Source organism: Podarcis vaucheri (genome assembly GCF_965113315.1).
Source record: "Podarcis vaucheri genome assembly, chromosome: Z".
NCBI classification, from domain to species: Eukaryota; Metazoa; Chordata; class Lepidosauria; order Squamata; family Lacertidae; genus Podarcis; species Podarcis vaucheri.
Window position 1 is genome coordinate 21,471,873 of NC_138758.1, and position 16,267 is coordinate 21,488,139.

The following is a 16,267-nucleotide window of genomic DNA, read 5'->3' on the forward strand; positions in this document are numbered from 1 at the left end:
CTGAATTTGGTTGGGTTTTTTCCCCTGCTGATGGAGATAAACTTCACCAAACGCTGCCCACAAAACCAGACACATACCCATTGCATTAGAACAGCAAGACTACAATCATTTAAGATATGACTTATGTAAGTTCATTGATTTGCACAACAACAAAAGGTGCCTGTGTTTTTAAATGGTGTGTCAAGACCCATGGCAGCTTTCAAGTGGTCCAGAGGAAAAGTTTGAGAATCACTGCCCTAAACTATTTTAAAGGGTGCTTTGGGAAAGCAGCGCAGCTCAGAGGTAGAGCATCAGCTTTGCATGCCCAGAGTCCCAGCATCTGCATGTAGGGCTGCAAAAGACTTGTCTGAAAGCCTGAAATGCTGCTACCAGCCAATATAGACATCGTTGCGCTATATGGATCCTGACTCAGGAATATATGGAGCTGCTTTTTAACCAAGTAGGTTCCAGTGGCTATACTGCCATTTGGCAACTCCTTGGAGGAAGGGCAAGTAGCTCTAGGCTGAAGGGGGTCCTCGGGTGCGTCTCTCATGTCAGCAGCCAGCCAGCCCCTGTCCTCCTCCTATTTCTTTCCACCAGACACAAAGGGTAGGTGAGGTGAGGCCTACTAGAGGACCAGGAGGGTGGCAGCAGTTGTGCTTCTACAATGAATGCTAGGCTGCTGCGGTTCTGATTGCCCATGGTGCACCAGAGTGGCGTAGCATCAGGGACATGGTAGGCCACAATGGTGGCTGCCTGGCACTTATTGGAATGCCAGAAAAGGGAGACCTGGGCACTACTGGCAGCAGTGATGGGCTCTTGGCAGCTGTTTAAGGATGTTGGTGCTGCGTCTGGTAAGAAGGTTAATTGCCTTGCATTAAAAATGAAAAATATTTGTTTAAAATGCTCTCCTAGCGCACGATCAATTAACTTGGAAGATAGCTGCTTCCTTCTTTAAAGATCTCAACTTGTAATGATTCTGTTTCTTATGTACAGGACCACCTTTGCCCCAGCTTGTGTTGCTAATTCTAAGCAGCGTTTCTAAGACTTCTAGGATTAGTGTTCAGTCAGTCTTCCAAGTGGTAACATCTCTGCCTATACATCATACCCTACAATTTTTATCGCCAGGTTATCAGAATAAGGTGTCACTTGTCCTGTGATTTCTAACCACCTCTTCATATTCTGTTTTAATGTAACCCTCTTAAGCGTTTCTTGCAGTCAGTTACCCTGTGTGTTCTCATCAAGGCTACTGTTATAAATGGCAGGTATGCATATTTATGTGAATGATTCAAAGACATTTGTAAGTCATATCCTTCCATTCTGAATGAATTCTGCATAAACTCTACAAGGCTCACTAGAACTGTGGTAGTCCCTTGAGTGAATAAGAATGGTCCTTATTTCTGAAACTGCTCTCAGTGAATGGGATTCTTTTTCATGCTACTATGTAACTTCCATATGCAAGGTTCACATTTTTGTTTTCAGAGCTTATCAGAATGAGATTTATGCAATAGAAACTGGGTTTGTGATTTTGCTTTTTATCCATGGTTTTACAAATATACCATTTCTTTCTGATGAATGGATGTTTGTAAGATCAGTGGGATGGATTCATAGGCTACCTTCCTCCATCGGAAAGAGTTTTGATGAGAACCTTTGGATCCAGACTAGGGTTTCTTAATAGAATAACCTGAAAATATGCTTGGTCACAGAAACAAAGCATAACGGGTGCATAATCTTTCATCTTCGCTTTTGTTCAAAACAGCAACTTTGGACCCCTTCTAACTTGGGTAATTACCAGCCAGTTTTAAATGTTCTGTTCTGGTGCTCAAGAGCATTGTAGCAACTCTGCTTCAAAGTGTGCTTGAATAGTGCAGTTCCATTTCAATCAAACTATGGTTTGTTGCCCTAGTAAACAACTCGTAATGGGAGACCAACAGTGGTAGAATGAGCCTGTTAATTCTTCTGGATTTATCAGCAGCTTTCAGTATTGTCTACTGTGATATATGGTTTTGATTTGATTGGTTGGCTGTATTGCTATGCTGTATTGCTGCAATGCTGTATTGCTATGCTGCTTTCCATTCAAATGAATACCGAAGCTGCTTACAAACAATTGATAACAATAACATCACAAATACAGCATATTTACAGCATCACAAATACAGCATAATTACATATTCTGTAATTATCAAATCATCAATAAAACAAATACAGGTTGGAGGAGTTGCCCGTTGGTGACCAGGGACCAGGTGGTTGGGACTGGCTGCAATGGAACCACCCAAGGATAGAGCAACAGGCAGATTCAGCAAGCCATCACCCAGGCCCTCTGGGCCAGCCTCACCTCCAGATCCAGTGCCACTCCTTGCACTGCTCTTTGCCCATGACCTGGATGACTCTCCAGTCCCCAAGGAGGCACCTGCTGATCAGTCTGACTGAGCTGGCACTGACACCTTCTCCATTGCTTAGGACATGGAGAGATCCATGCCACTGCAAAGAGACCACTCAGGTTTAGCCCACCCAAAGGCATTCCTGTTTGCTTGCCCAGTCCAAAGATACGTCCCACTTGCTGCACTGAAGCAGTACCTGTCCCACTAGTTTATAATAGGAGCCAAGGGTGAGTGTGACTTGTTGGATCAATGTTTAGCTTGTTAGGCATGTCTTGCACCTGCTGTGCCTTTGATACCTGTTTTGCTTATGTATTGTTGTGATTTGAGCATTAAAGCTTTTAGTAGAAACATCTGAGTTCTCCATCCAACAGTTATTATGTGGTCCTACCTTGCGTCCCATGCTTTTTAAACATCTGCATGAAACTTCTGGGCTGAAATGTTATCTGTATGGTAATGGCACACAGCTCTATCTCTCATTCTCATCTTAAAGGAAGTAGGACTGGGTGGTAAAAGTAGGACTGTAGGACTGAGTGGTAAAAGCTTGAATGAATATAGGCGAGATAGCTGACTTCATAGCTTGGAATAAAAAGCTCAGACTATCTTGTTTGCAGCTTAAGTGCATGGAAGATGTCAAGGATGGTCATAGATCATTGATAAGATGAACATGTTTGGCAGGCAGAAGGTCCCATGTTCAGTCCCCCACATCCACTGTTAAAGGGATCAGGTGGACATAACCTCTGCCTGGAGAGCTGCTGCCAGTCAGAGTAGGCAGTACTGGGTTAGATGGACAAATAGTCTACCATGGCATAAGGTGGTTTCCTATGTTTGCTACTTTCTGAACTTTGCATTGCTTTTTTATTTTTTTTAAGCAGCATGTTTATCGTTAAAAGAAATTGTTTGGTTTCAGCATTTTCTATTCTTAGTTTTGCATTGATGACAGATATAAGAATGTGGATAGCACAGTTGTGATTGGAGTTGGCTGGTGTGCCCCCCTCCCTTGAGAAGAGAACCTTAGTTTGGGACAAACATCAGTGAGGTGAGATAATCCATCACTTCTAAGCCCTGTTCTCCAGTGATGGATGGATAGATTGGTAAAGTAACTCAATAATCTTCATTTTTTTTTCTTCTCGGGTTATTCACAGATCAGTGAGCGCTGTCGTTAATAAAGCTATGGAATGCTTTTGTGTCCTTGCCCATATTATTTCTCAAGTTTTGACAGGACAAGACTTTTAATTTGAAAATAACCTTTGTGTTGAAACATGCCCTCCTAAGCATACAAAGTCCTTTGTGAGTGTGGCACTCCACGATCCCATGTTGAGCAGTGAAATCCTTCTCGCAAAACATTGTTTGGAATAATTCTAGCATTTAAGAAATAGCTGCTGGCTTGCAGATGTTGAAGCTCTCAGAACTGGATGCTTGTTTTGAATATATCGGATAAATGCTCTGATCATGATGCAGAAGTTGGTGCTATTGATTTCAATGACGCTTGCTCTCATGAAATGAGTGCAGGGCAGCTCAAATCCCATTGAAGCTATAGGAGGCTTAACTGCACTATTTAGAGCATCTCCATTGAAATTCCTTCTAGAAAGTTCAATAATTAAGAGAGCCCATGTGGTTAAGGGACTAGGACCAGCAGGAGTGAGGTTCAAACCCTTATTCAGCTTTGAAGCTCCCAGGGTGACCTTGCTCTGGGCTCTTATTTCTCGGCTTATTTTTATTTATAACATTTATATCTCCCTTCCTCAAAGGAGCTCTGCAGCATACATGCCCCACCTATCCTCAAAACATCCCATGAGGTAGATTGGGCTGAGAGAAAATGAGCAGCCCAGGGTCACCTGATGATAAGGTTTTTGAACCTGAGTCTCTTTGGTTGCAATCCAACACTAACCACTACACCACACTGGCTCTTGACTTGGTTTGTGGGGATAAATAGGAGAGTGGGCCCAAGGGCGGAGGAAGGGGGGCGGTGGGGGCGGGCCACCCCGGGTGTCACTACTGGGGGGGTGACAAAATGCCAGGCGGCACTCACTGCGGGGCCTGCAGCGCACCTGAGCCACACATCTTTCTTGGGAGTGACATGGTGGCTTGGGCACCCGCAGGCTCCATGCTGCTCCATGCTGTAGGGCGGCTGAGTGGGAGGAGGCAGGCAAACTCCTCAGAGGTCCTGCGGAGCGTCCTGCCCTGGCTGGCCACGCCCCTGGGCCCAGGGCACGCGTGCTGCCCCAGGCGCCCAATCAACTTGCTCCGCCGCTGCGTGGGGCAAGATAAAATACATATAATGTTGCATACTCCTTGAGGCAATGGTGGGATACAATATGCATTATTTTTTCCCTATTATTATTATACTGCATAAAATAAATCATGGTGGTTTGTATATGTAAAATACAGCAGCAGCAAACACTTGCATATTCTTACTTTCAAAATAAAAAAACCCATAAATAGATGTTCATTTACATAACCTGTTCTCTGTGGGAGTTGGGTTGCCCCACTGAAGGTGAGGTGAGGAATGGGCTGCCTCCCCACCTCTGTTTTGGTCTCATATGCAGTTGGCATGTGGGCCCCCAGCAGATTATCCCAACAAAATGTTATCCTCAATGCAAAAAAGTTCTCTACCCAGACCTAGGCTTTTGCTGACCTCTATTTAGTTACTTTGTTTCTTTTAATGCTAAATTTATTGGCATTTTATTAGTAGCTTTGTCTTGTCTTGCTTCCTTTGTCTTGCTTTAGTTCCTTTTTTTGTTCCTAAGAGGTTATGGTCACATCTGCATCATAAATTTCACACGCTCTTGTACCACTTTAAGAGTAATGGCTTCCCCTAAAGAATACTGGAAACTAAAGTTTGTTAAGGGTGCTGGGAATTGTAGCTCTGTGGGGGGTGGTCTGCTAAGAACTCTCAGCAAATTACAGTTCCCAGGATTCTTTGGGAAAGCCTTGTCTCTTAAAGTGTTACAAAAGTGCTTTAAATGCATGTTGTGATTGTGATCCAAGTTCATAGCTGTCAACTTACAGATTTGAAAATAAGGAACCAGCAGCCTCGGAAATAAGGGATCAACAGCCAAAATAAGGGATTTTCAGAGCACAGGGATGTTCGATTTCTGAGCCCCTCCGAGTCAAAGGCAGAAAGCACAGCCAGTAGCCAAACGAAGCCTCAAGCGGTGGTTCCCACAGTGCAGCAACCTGGCAAAGGGGATGCAGCAAGGAAAACCACCATCACCTCTCCACTGGGAAGCGCTGAGCAAAGGCGAGTCCCCAAGCAATGCGGCCGATTTGATCGGCACAAGGCATGCAAGCTCCACCCCACAGTCGTTCTTAGACTCCTTATTGGGTGAGCAACGCAGCCAAGCAACACAGTTGGAGCCTCCCTCCTCCCTGGGTGGGAGGGAGGGAGGAAGGGAGGAAGAGGAGCTGCTTCCTTTGAAACCCGGGAAATTTAAGGGACATCAATAAGGGAGAGCAGCGGGACACAGCGCTGGGATAAGGGACCTTCCCGCCAAATAAGGGACGGTTGACAGCTATGTCCGAGCGGTGCATTAGTTCAAATTTAATCTCTGATATGAAGTCGCTGAATGGACATAGGCGTGCGATGCTTCCTCATTTTTAGTACCTGTATCTGTAATATTGTTGATAGTAGTTAATAATGACTTACCATGCACAGTTGTTGTAACTAGATAATTATCTGCCTACAATTAGATAATGCGTGTGTAGTGTTTTGAACGATTAAAAGCGCTTTGTTGTTGCTTTCAGCTGCTTTTTGTGAGTGTTTTGGAGATCTTTGCTATAAAAAAGGATATATATATATATATATATATATATATATATATATATATATGCAGGTTTTGGTGTCTTCGGGTGTCTTCCCGTGTAAGAGTCGGGGTGTCTGGGCGACGTTTCGACGAGGTCTCACTCGTCATCTTCAGGCTGGTGCTTTCGGCTTCTTGTTACTGGAACAGAGCAGAATCTGGTGTTTGAGTTCCTATAAATACTGTTGAGGGGTGTGGTGTATAGCCTCCAACGTTCTGGGCAGAGAGGAAGTTCCTAGATTAGTGTGCCTTTTCTTCTTTTGTTCCTTAATTACTTGAGGGATATCTTGAGTGATTTCATGAGTGATATTCTGAATACCACTGGGTGGGTCATTAAGTGTAGATTAGTTGCTAAAGCTTTCGTGTCTTGACCTCTTGAGCTTGTGAAGAGTTTTTCTGAGAAGATGGCTGTGCTGCATTTAGTTGTGCTCTGGCTTGGCTTCGTGTATAGGGGCGAGCTGTGGTTTTGTGCCTTGTGCCAGCCAGATCTGTGTAGGGATTGCAGGGGGATCTGGCTGGCACAAGGCACAAAACCACAGCTCGCCCCTATACACGAAGCCAAGCCAGAGCACAACTAAATGCAGCACAGCCATCTTCTCAGAAAAACTCTTCACAAGCTCAAGAGGTCAAGACACGAAAGCTTTAGCAACTAATCTACACTTAATGACCCACCCAGTGGTATTCAGAATATCACTCATGAAATCACTCAAGATATCCCTCAAGTAATTAAGGAACAAAAGAAGAAAAGGCACACTAATCTAGGAACTTCCTCTCTGCCCAGAACGTTGGAGGCTATACACCACACCCCTCAACAGTATTTATAGGAACTCAAACACCAGATTCTGCTCTGTTCCAGTAACAAGAAGCCGAAAGCACCAGCCTGAAGATGACGAGTGAGACCTCGTCGAAACGTCGCCCAGACACCCCGACTCTTACACGGGAAGACACCCGAAGACACCAAAACCTGCATTCCTGTACCCGTGAAAATCTACGAAAGCAAATATATATATATATATATATATATATATATTCCCACAGGCCACCTATTTGTTATCCAAACAAAGCATGTGTGCTTATGTGTGTGGTGAGTTAAAAATCAAGATGTCAGATAGACATCTGCATTCCCCCCTCCCCAAATACTCAGGTCCAGGAGTATCACATCACAGTAGCATAGTCCTCCTGTGGCAAAAGATGCAGTAACCCTGAAGCCTCTTTCTTTCCTTGTAACATTAGTGTTTTAATTAAAGAAAACAACCAGTTGGAGGCAGTTACTTTCTGTGAAATGTAATGAAGATTTATTTTAGGGAGTGACCTTCACTGTATTAGCTCCAGCAGTAATCAGTAGAATTAATAGAATAATCAAATTATATACAAACTCATAAATCACTGTGAATGTGCTGTCAAAAGTTCAGCTATTAATGGGGTCTATTGTTTTGCAGCTGTATTTGAAATTGCAGCTGCTGATTCCTTGGCTTGATAGGAATTGAAATGGCATTTAAAGGCTAGAGATGATTGGGGGCGGGGGGCGGGGAATTACTAGGCCAAAAATTTTCGCAACTGTTAATTTAGCTGTAATGCAGTTTGATGTCACCAGGGCAAAGTTGAAACACAGTGCGTAACAGGCGCGATCTTTCAGCAAAACCTGAATTATTGGCTGAGACAGTAGCCAGTTAATTAGAGGAGAATCAGTTTAAACGTCTGTCATTTAGGGTTAATAGTATCAGAGTTACCTTGTACTTTGGTTCTAGCCAAATCAGCCTATTGTAGAATAAGAAATTGACAAGACAGTTTGCTTGATTTTCATATAGATTTCGACTTTTAAAGAGCATCAGAGAATTAATTCTAAATTGTTTCACCTGTCTTATTTCATATATTTACTACAATTACATACAGTCTTGTTGGCATATAATCAAATAGTTATGGAACAAAGGCAAAGAGGGTGAGATGGGAAGTGGAAAAGAAGCAAATCTGGTACCAGTTCTTACATTGTGTTACATAGGAACCAAATAGAAATTGATCCCAACCAAATTAGTAATGAGGGCTTTAGTGTTTCACCTCTCCCTCTGATACAGCTACATCAGTGTGCTGGTGTAGTCAATTGATAAGGTGGCAAATTGTTCATTTCATTACAAACTGAAATGTCATGGCTAGAGCATTGGTCAAGGACTAAGGAGACCCTGGTTGTAATCAACTTTACATCATGCAATTCACTTGGTGATCTGGGATTACCTTACTCACCATTTCTCACCGTAACCCAAATCATAGGACTGTTGTAAGGCTAGGTAGGAGGACAAATTACATGCATGGGACAAAGCTGTAACATAAAAATCCAGGAGGTGGAGCTCAACATAGCACTAAGGAGATAGTTCCATCACCTCAGGTATTTGTGCCTGCCTGATGGAATAATTTTTCCCTCCCCCCCTGCACTCTGTTCTGAGGGTTTCCCCCACTTTTCAGAGCAGATTTGGAGAAGTCACAGAGGCAACATGGGAAGGAGAATAGGGGTGAAAGTCCCATTGAGCTAGCAGGAGTCTTTGTGTTGGCTTCCATTAGCAGCAACATCTTAGTTGTGTCCTGCCCATGATCTCCATGGCTTGTATATAATTCTAGACCCATGGAAATTAATGAATAGCTTAGTCCCATTAATTCCAATGGGTCTACTCTGAATAGGACTTGGTTGAATACAGCCCTATATGTCTCTAGGAGCCTTTGATATTCCTTGCACTGCAAAATGTTGTTGGCAGGGAGCTGCCCTTGCTATTGAAGTGAACAGGAAATCCTGAACACCAGGGTAGCTTTCCAGATGTTGCTGGAGTACAGTTTCCATCTTTTGTAGCCATGGACCATATCGGCTGGAGCCTGAAACATCTGGAGGGTCCCACATTCCCTGACCTTGCAGTACACACGGGATGTTAAACAAGATTCCCACCTATGTTCAAATGCTCATTTGCAGAATTGAAGCAGGCACAGCCCACTTCAAGTGCCCACCCACTGCCCAGATTCTGTTCACTCCCCATCAGCCCTACACTGCTGGATATTTGTTTTATGTGTGATCTCCATTTAATAGATTAGCAGGGCGTTGCCGGGCACTACTCAGAAATCTGTAGAAACCAAATAAAAATAAGTTATTTTTTAATGAATCGTGTAACTTGTGAGTTTGGATCCATCATGCCAAAAAGTGGATAAAGTCATGTCAAAGTCACATTTTGGTCCACCATATTGAATCAAAATAGCACCTAACATTAACAGAGACCACTGCACCCACTTTGGGAATCTTGTGCCAAGCTTGGTGACAATACCTCAGTAGGATGCAGACTTATGCCCCAAACCGAGTGAAGTCATGATTTTGGTTCACCATCTGGATTTAAAATGGTGGCTAGTGACCCAGTGTCAACAAATATTTCTCCCCCCACCTTGGTAACCCCGTACTGAATTTGATGACAATATCACAAGAGGTGGTCAAACCTATAGAGAACAATTGGACAGGCGGGCAGGCAAACTACTTCCCAAAAATATATAGTAGATTAGATTAAGATACCCACTTAATGTGACCCATCCCAGAGTCTTTTATAATAAGCTGTTTTGTGCATAAGTTGTTCACATACGACTTCTCCATTCGTTCAATGCTGGTGTCTAATCGTTGTTTAATGGTCAGCCACCTCAAACTCACAGAATTGCAAAGCAGAGTAGTTATTTTAAAATAATGTATAATATTTGCCCTTGCGATTAACATGAAACCTCTGCATTTGCCAGAGGTTTGGTATAGATACTGGGCAATTTGCATTCTGCCCTTCCCTGAAGCTTCATGTGCTTCATTTATGCCTCCCATCCTCCAGCAACTGATCTCAGGGCTGCACAGTTGGAAGGGTTCAGTTCAGAGTTCAGTTATTAATAAATAATGTAATATAGTGTAGCATAATATGTGCTGTCTGTGTGTGAAACATACGCAGACACATGTTTAAATAAATTCCAAGTAAAATACTGTGCTGGATATCTGTTCTACATATTGATTCATCTAGATGCTGCATAAAAACCTCTAGGGCTGATTTAATTGAAAAATTGACCGTGCCTCATTGCTTCTATTAGATCTTCACTCATTAGTTTACCGTTTTTAGACAAACATTTGTCTAATAAACACACATGTTTAGCTGGCTGTGTTGAATTGCCAAACACCCTGTCTCCAGTTATGTGAGCAAACAAATCTAATTGATTTTCCTATGGAAATGTTATTCTTTTTGAATACACACACACACACTTTTAAAGAAAAAGACCAGGACCTCTTTTATTTCTTCGGTGCCTCTTGGTTTCTCCTGAGCATTTTCTTGTGTATGTTCAGTTTCTTAGCTATTTTAACTCCCTTTCCCCCTGTTTTGTGACCTTGCTCTCAACTGAGAGAGAATTGTTTGACTCACTTTTTAAAAGTCATCATTCACATGTCTTGATCACTTATGAATGGATCTGATTTTCATTTCCTTTTATAAAATCAGAAGTGAATGGCCACAGAAATATTAGTACAGGGATGCTGTTTTAGTGTTAGATTTATTCTGGTAGTGCAGAGAGGAGCAAAGTACAGTGGTACCTCGGGTTATGTGCTTAATTCATTCCAGAGATCCGTTCTTAACCTGAAATTGTTCTTAACCTGAAGCACCACGTTAGCTAATGGGGCCTCCTGCTGCTTCCAACAGAGCACGATTTCTGTTCTCATCCTGAAGCAACGTTCTTAACCCGAGGTAATATTTCTGGGTTAGCGGAGTCTGTAACCTGAAGCGTATGTAACCCAAAGTACCACTGTATATGGCAAAGTTATCTTGGCCAGCCTGTTTTATTATGGTGTGCAAGCAGCTCCATCTGAAACGAACTGCTATTAAAAGGTGCATGGCTAATGGTGATTGGATTGTGGGGGCAGGGTGGGGGAGAGGCAGGGATTTGGTGGGGTGGCTGGGGAGGTTTGATGGGTTGAGATGGTTAGTGGATCCTTGCCTGTTTCTTGGGCCTTGCTCAGCTTTGGTTTTTTTTAAATCCATAAACAAATATAAATGAATAAATGAAATATTAAATAAGCTCTATCTTCCCATCAAGTGATGGTTTCTTAAGAAGTCTAGAAAGATTCAAATTGGCATTTGCACTGCAGTCCTTGACACATTTACTCAGAAATAAGTCCTACTCTGTTCCATGGAGCTTACTGTTAGGAGAGCATGCATAGGATTGTGGCCTTCATGTGGCTTTAGTTACATAACATACATCATGAATTGTTTGAATCATTGCAAGCTACCTTGTTTAGAGAAGATAGAGTTCATGCCCGCTAACATTTCTCTGATGAAAATAGAGGTGTCCTATTCCATAATGATGATTTTACAATTTATACCCCACACATCTTACTGGGTTGCCCTAGCCACTCTGGGCAGCTTCCAACATATGTAAAAACATAATAAAACATTAAACATTAAGCTCTACCTCACTTTCAAATCAGAACCAGTGAAGGCGGTGAAGGTCCTGTGTGAGTGCCTGGAGGTGGTTGGAGGATGGATGGCAGCTAACAGATTGAGATTGAATCCTGACAAGACAGATGTACTCATTTTTGGGGGACGGGGGCGAGCAGGTGTGGGGGACTCCCTGGTCCTGAATGAGGTAACCGTGCCCCTGAAAGACCAGGTGCACAGCCTGGGAGTCATTTTGGACTCACAGCTGTCCATGGAGGCACAGGTCAGTTCTGTGTCCAGGGCAACTGTCTACCAGCTCCATCTGGTACACAGGCTGAGACACTCCTTGCCCACAGTCTGTCTCGCCAGAGTGGTACCTGCATAGTTATCTCCCGCTTGGAATAGTGCAATGCGCTCTACATGGTGCTACCTTTGAAGGTGACCTGGAAACTACAACTAATCCAGAATGCGGCAGCTAGACTGGTGACTGGGAGTGGCTGCCTAGACCATATAACACCGGTCCTTAAAGACCTACGTTGGCACCCAGTACGTTTCCAAGCACAATTCAAAGTGTTGGTGCTGACCTTTAAAGCTCTAAACCGCCTCGGCCCAGTATACCTGAAGGAGCGTCTCCACCTCCATCATCCAGCCCAGACACTGAGGTCCAGTGCCGAGGGCCTTCTGGCGGTTCCCTCACTGCGAGAAGTGAGGTTACAGGGAACCAGGCAGAGCACCTTCTCGGTAGTGGTGCCTGCCCTGTGGAATGCCCTCCCATCAGATATCAAGGAAATAAGCAACTATCTGACTTTTAGAAGACACCTGAAGGCAGCCCTGTTTAGGGAAGTTTTTAATGTTTGAAATTTTATTCTGTTTTTAGTCCTCTGTTGGGAGCCACCCAGAGTGGCTAGGGAAACCCAGCCAGATGGGCGGGGTATAAATAATAAAATTATTCTTATTATTAACATTAAAAAAACCTTCCCTATACAGGATTGCCTTCAGACGGCTCGGGAGTCAGATAACTCTGTATCCTTCAACATTTCTCTAGTGAAAATAGGGATGTCCTAAGGAAAAGCGGGACATTCTGGGATCAAATCAGAAACCAGGATGGCTTCTCTAAATCAGGGACATCCCTAGAAAATAGGGACACTGGGAGGGTCTGGGAATTGAAATTTATTTACATCTCACCCCTCTTTTTTTATTTTATTTCTGATGTTCTTCTAGGATGTGTGCAGTATTTGGTGGTGTCTATTGTCTCCGCCATCCTGTGCAGTGCCTTGTGGTGGACAAAGAAACTAGAAGGTAAGGCTAGCAAGAATTAACCTTTCTCTCCTTTTTATATAAATATATATACACAGAACTGCAAGATGAAAAATGCTGGAGTCAATTTTTTAAAAATGGTTCTTCAAAGATCTTCCTTGGTATTAATAACACATCAACCTTGATTAAAAGTAATTTGTGTATAGGTCCTCCAGAACAAGGAAAGTGGGTTTAGAATATAGAAACTAAATTAATTTCCCTGCGATATTACTGCAGCCTCCTTCCTGATCACCCAAGCTTGGAAGACAAATCATTTCGGTTGCCGGGGGTCTGGTGATGAGTGATGTTAGTTTTCCTTGTGGCCTTACCTACTCTAATTGATTTTCATCAGATGACAACAAAGCCCTCTGTTATTGCATTTTTAAAAATGAAGCTCACCCAAAGACTCATCAGATTAATCTTTGCTGATAATGCATGTCACTCTAAGAGAAAAGGCTTTAATGAGTTTTTAGGTAGATTGTTGTCATAAACTATGCTGCCCTCTTACTGTAGGATGAATTCTTTTTACAATAGTATCGGGCCTCTGGGCAACTTTTTAAAAAGTTGGAACAAAATTGGCTGATTTTTTTTGCTGTGGGAATGGAATTCACTCCTGTGAAAGGGTCTATTAGAAAGAATGTGTTGGATCCAGACTTATTCTGCTTAGAGGAGACCTACCAAAATCAGCGGGACATCTGCCGTAATGAACATAAAGCCCACTAATCTCAGTAGGTCCACTTTAAGCATAGCTAAGTCTGAATCACACACAGCATCTGCATATGTTGGCTAGACTTGTGACTAAATGCTCATCAGTGTGTGTGTGATGTACTACAAGCTAGGCTTCCCCCAACCCCACTTAATTAAGCAAGAGCAACTCATGCACAGTTTGCTTGCTTGACAGCCTGTCAGCTAAATGCAACAACCATCAGTTAAGGAGAGATAGTAGTTCAGTGGTACTACATGCTTTGTGTGTGGCAGGTCCCAGGTTTGATCTCCGGTTGCTGAAAATATACTGGAAAAACTGGCAGCTCAGGGAGTAAGGCAATGAAAAGTTCAGTGACCTCTGATGTTCTGCTTAGATAGTCTTCTCCTGTAGAAATAGCTTTTGCCATCACTGCCCCCTCCCCCACATTATCTAGTTAAAGGAGATGAGGTTTGCAGGACCAAGAGAGATGTCTGCCTAGGACCTTGGGCAACTAATCCCAGCAAGCATTGGCAGTAGTGGCTTAGACAGACCAGTGGTGTAAGGATTTTTATGAGCAATTGGTGGAGTAGACATATCCTTTATTCCAAGTAAAGCAAGTTGAGGGGAAGGTTGTAGGCCTGTTTTGTGTATTAAATTCAATTCTTTAAATACCAGAACCAAAAACAGGTAAACAGATTTGCAAAACCACCACATATCTATGTAAGACCCAGTCTCCTTGCATCCCTCAGGAGATGGTGGACTCTCCTTACCTGAAGGTTTATAAGTAGAGGTTGGATGGCCATTTGTCATGGATGCTTAAGTTGAGATTCTTGCATTGCAGGGGGTTGGACAATATGATTCTCAGGGTCCTTTCCAACTCTACAGTTCTATGATTCTATGTAAATTCAGTCACCCATGCACCCATACAATTAAGATTTCTACAAATGTGATCCACATGGCAGTGAATGGAGTGATTTTGCTAGTTGTTTCCACCTACAACTCAAGAGAAGGACAGTGAAGTGGGTTGAAACGGCCACCAGTTTAGATGGCTTTTAAAGAGGATTAGACAAATGCATGGGAAATAAGGTTGTCAATGGTTATTAAAGTATTTATTTAGATTTTTAAAATTTGTTAAATTTCTATCCCAACCTTCCTCTCAAGGGAGCCCCTAATAGCTTTCTTCTACCTCCACTGTTGGAAACAGCACATCCTCCCGTTGGTGAGGATCACAAGTGGGGAGAGTGCTGTTGGACCCTAGTTTTGCTTGCAGACTTCCCATTGGGTCATCTTGTCAGCTGCTTTGAGAACAGGGTGCTGGACTAGATGGGCCTTTGGCCTGATCCAGCAAGCCGTTCTTATGCTCTTTTGTCCTATTGAAGATGGGGAAAAGGAAGATTGTTTACTGTTCGCATCATATATGATGTTGGGTGCAGGGCAGCAAATGTGGGTTTGTAGTCACCACTGATTAGTGGTTCCAGCAACCTCCTTTAAGTGTGCTGTGCTAGGCAAGGCCTTTGCAAGGGCCAGTGATCAGCCGATAGTACTTGCAAAACCCTTGCCTAACAACATGCTTTAGAAGTCCATTGCTGCGCTTGCAAGCTGATGTTTTTCCTCTCTACAGTGGTACCTCAGGTTACATACGCTTCAGGTTACATACGCTTCAGGTTACAGACTCCGCTAACCCAGAAATAGTGCTTCAGGTTAAGAACTTTGCTTCAGGATGAGAACAGAAATCGCGTGGTGGCAGTGCAGCAGCAGCAGGAGGCCCCATTAGCTAAAGTGGTGCTTCAGGTTAAGAACAGTTTCAGGTTAAGAATGACCTCCGGAACGAATTAAGTACTTAACCCGAGGTACCACTGTATTTGCAGGTGTGGTTTGAATGCAAATGGGCTTGAAAGGGTTACTTTGAAGCTGTGCTGTCAGTGTCAACTGACACTGATATTATGCCTTCAAAGAAGCTCAGTCTCAGTTGGCACTGAAAGTTAACCCCTCTGAAGTTGTCCCCTGTCATAATGACATCAGGTGATTGGCAGGTGGATGGCTCCACCTACCTGTCACAGTTGGCCAACGAGGGTTGGGGCAAGATAAATATCTGGCAAGCTCCCCACATGGAAGTGGGGAGACTGAAAAGAAGAGGAGGATGCCACATCAGCCTCACAGATAAATCCACCCATGTTAATGGCACGTCTTGTGCAGCAGGATCTTTTCACAGTGGCCAGCCTGATACCTGTGGGAAACCTGCAAGCAGAAGTCAAGCACAAAAGGACTCTCTCCTCCTGTGGTTTCTAGCAACTGGTATTGAAAAACATTGCTACCTTCACTGAGGAGGCAGAGCATAGCCAACATGGCTAGTAGCCATTGATCACCTTCTCCTCCGTGAATTGGCCTAATTCTCTTTTAAAGCCATCAAAGTTGTCTATCCCACTTTCTCCCGTGGGAGCTAGTTCCATAGTTCATCTATGCACTGCATGTAAAAAAAAAACCTTTCTTTTATCTGTCTATAATCTCCCAGCATTCAGCTTCATTGGATGTCTCTGAGTTCTGGTTTTATGTGTGTGAGACATAAACTTTTCACTGTTCACTTTCTCCATGATCCTGGCCCGTCACCATCGGAACCCCACAAGTGCATTCAAAATGAACATGCACCACATTACACTTGTTTTCACTGAATTGCATTTGCCATTTTACTGCCCATTCACTTGGTTT

General features: G+C 43.3%; 1 protein-coding gene across 1 annotated transcript in view; it reads left to right on the forward strand.

Moving 5' to 3' along the window:
* CHM (CHM Rab escort protein) overlaps nt 1-16,267 on the forward strand; it is a 70,284-nt gene that overhangs the window by 31,301 nt on the left and 22,716 nt on the right. Inside the window, exon 9 of the mRNA XM_082207567.1 lies at nt 12,802-12,879. Coding sequence (XP_082063693.1) covers nt 12,802-12,879 — 78 coding nt within the window. The remainder of the gene's footprint in view (nt 1-12,801; nt 12,880-16,267) is intronic.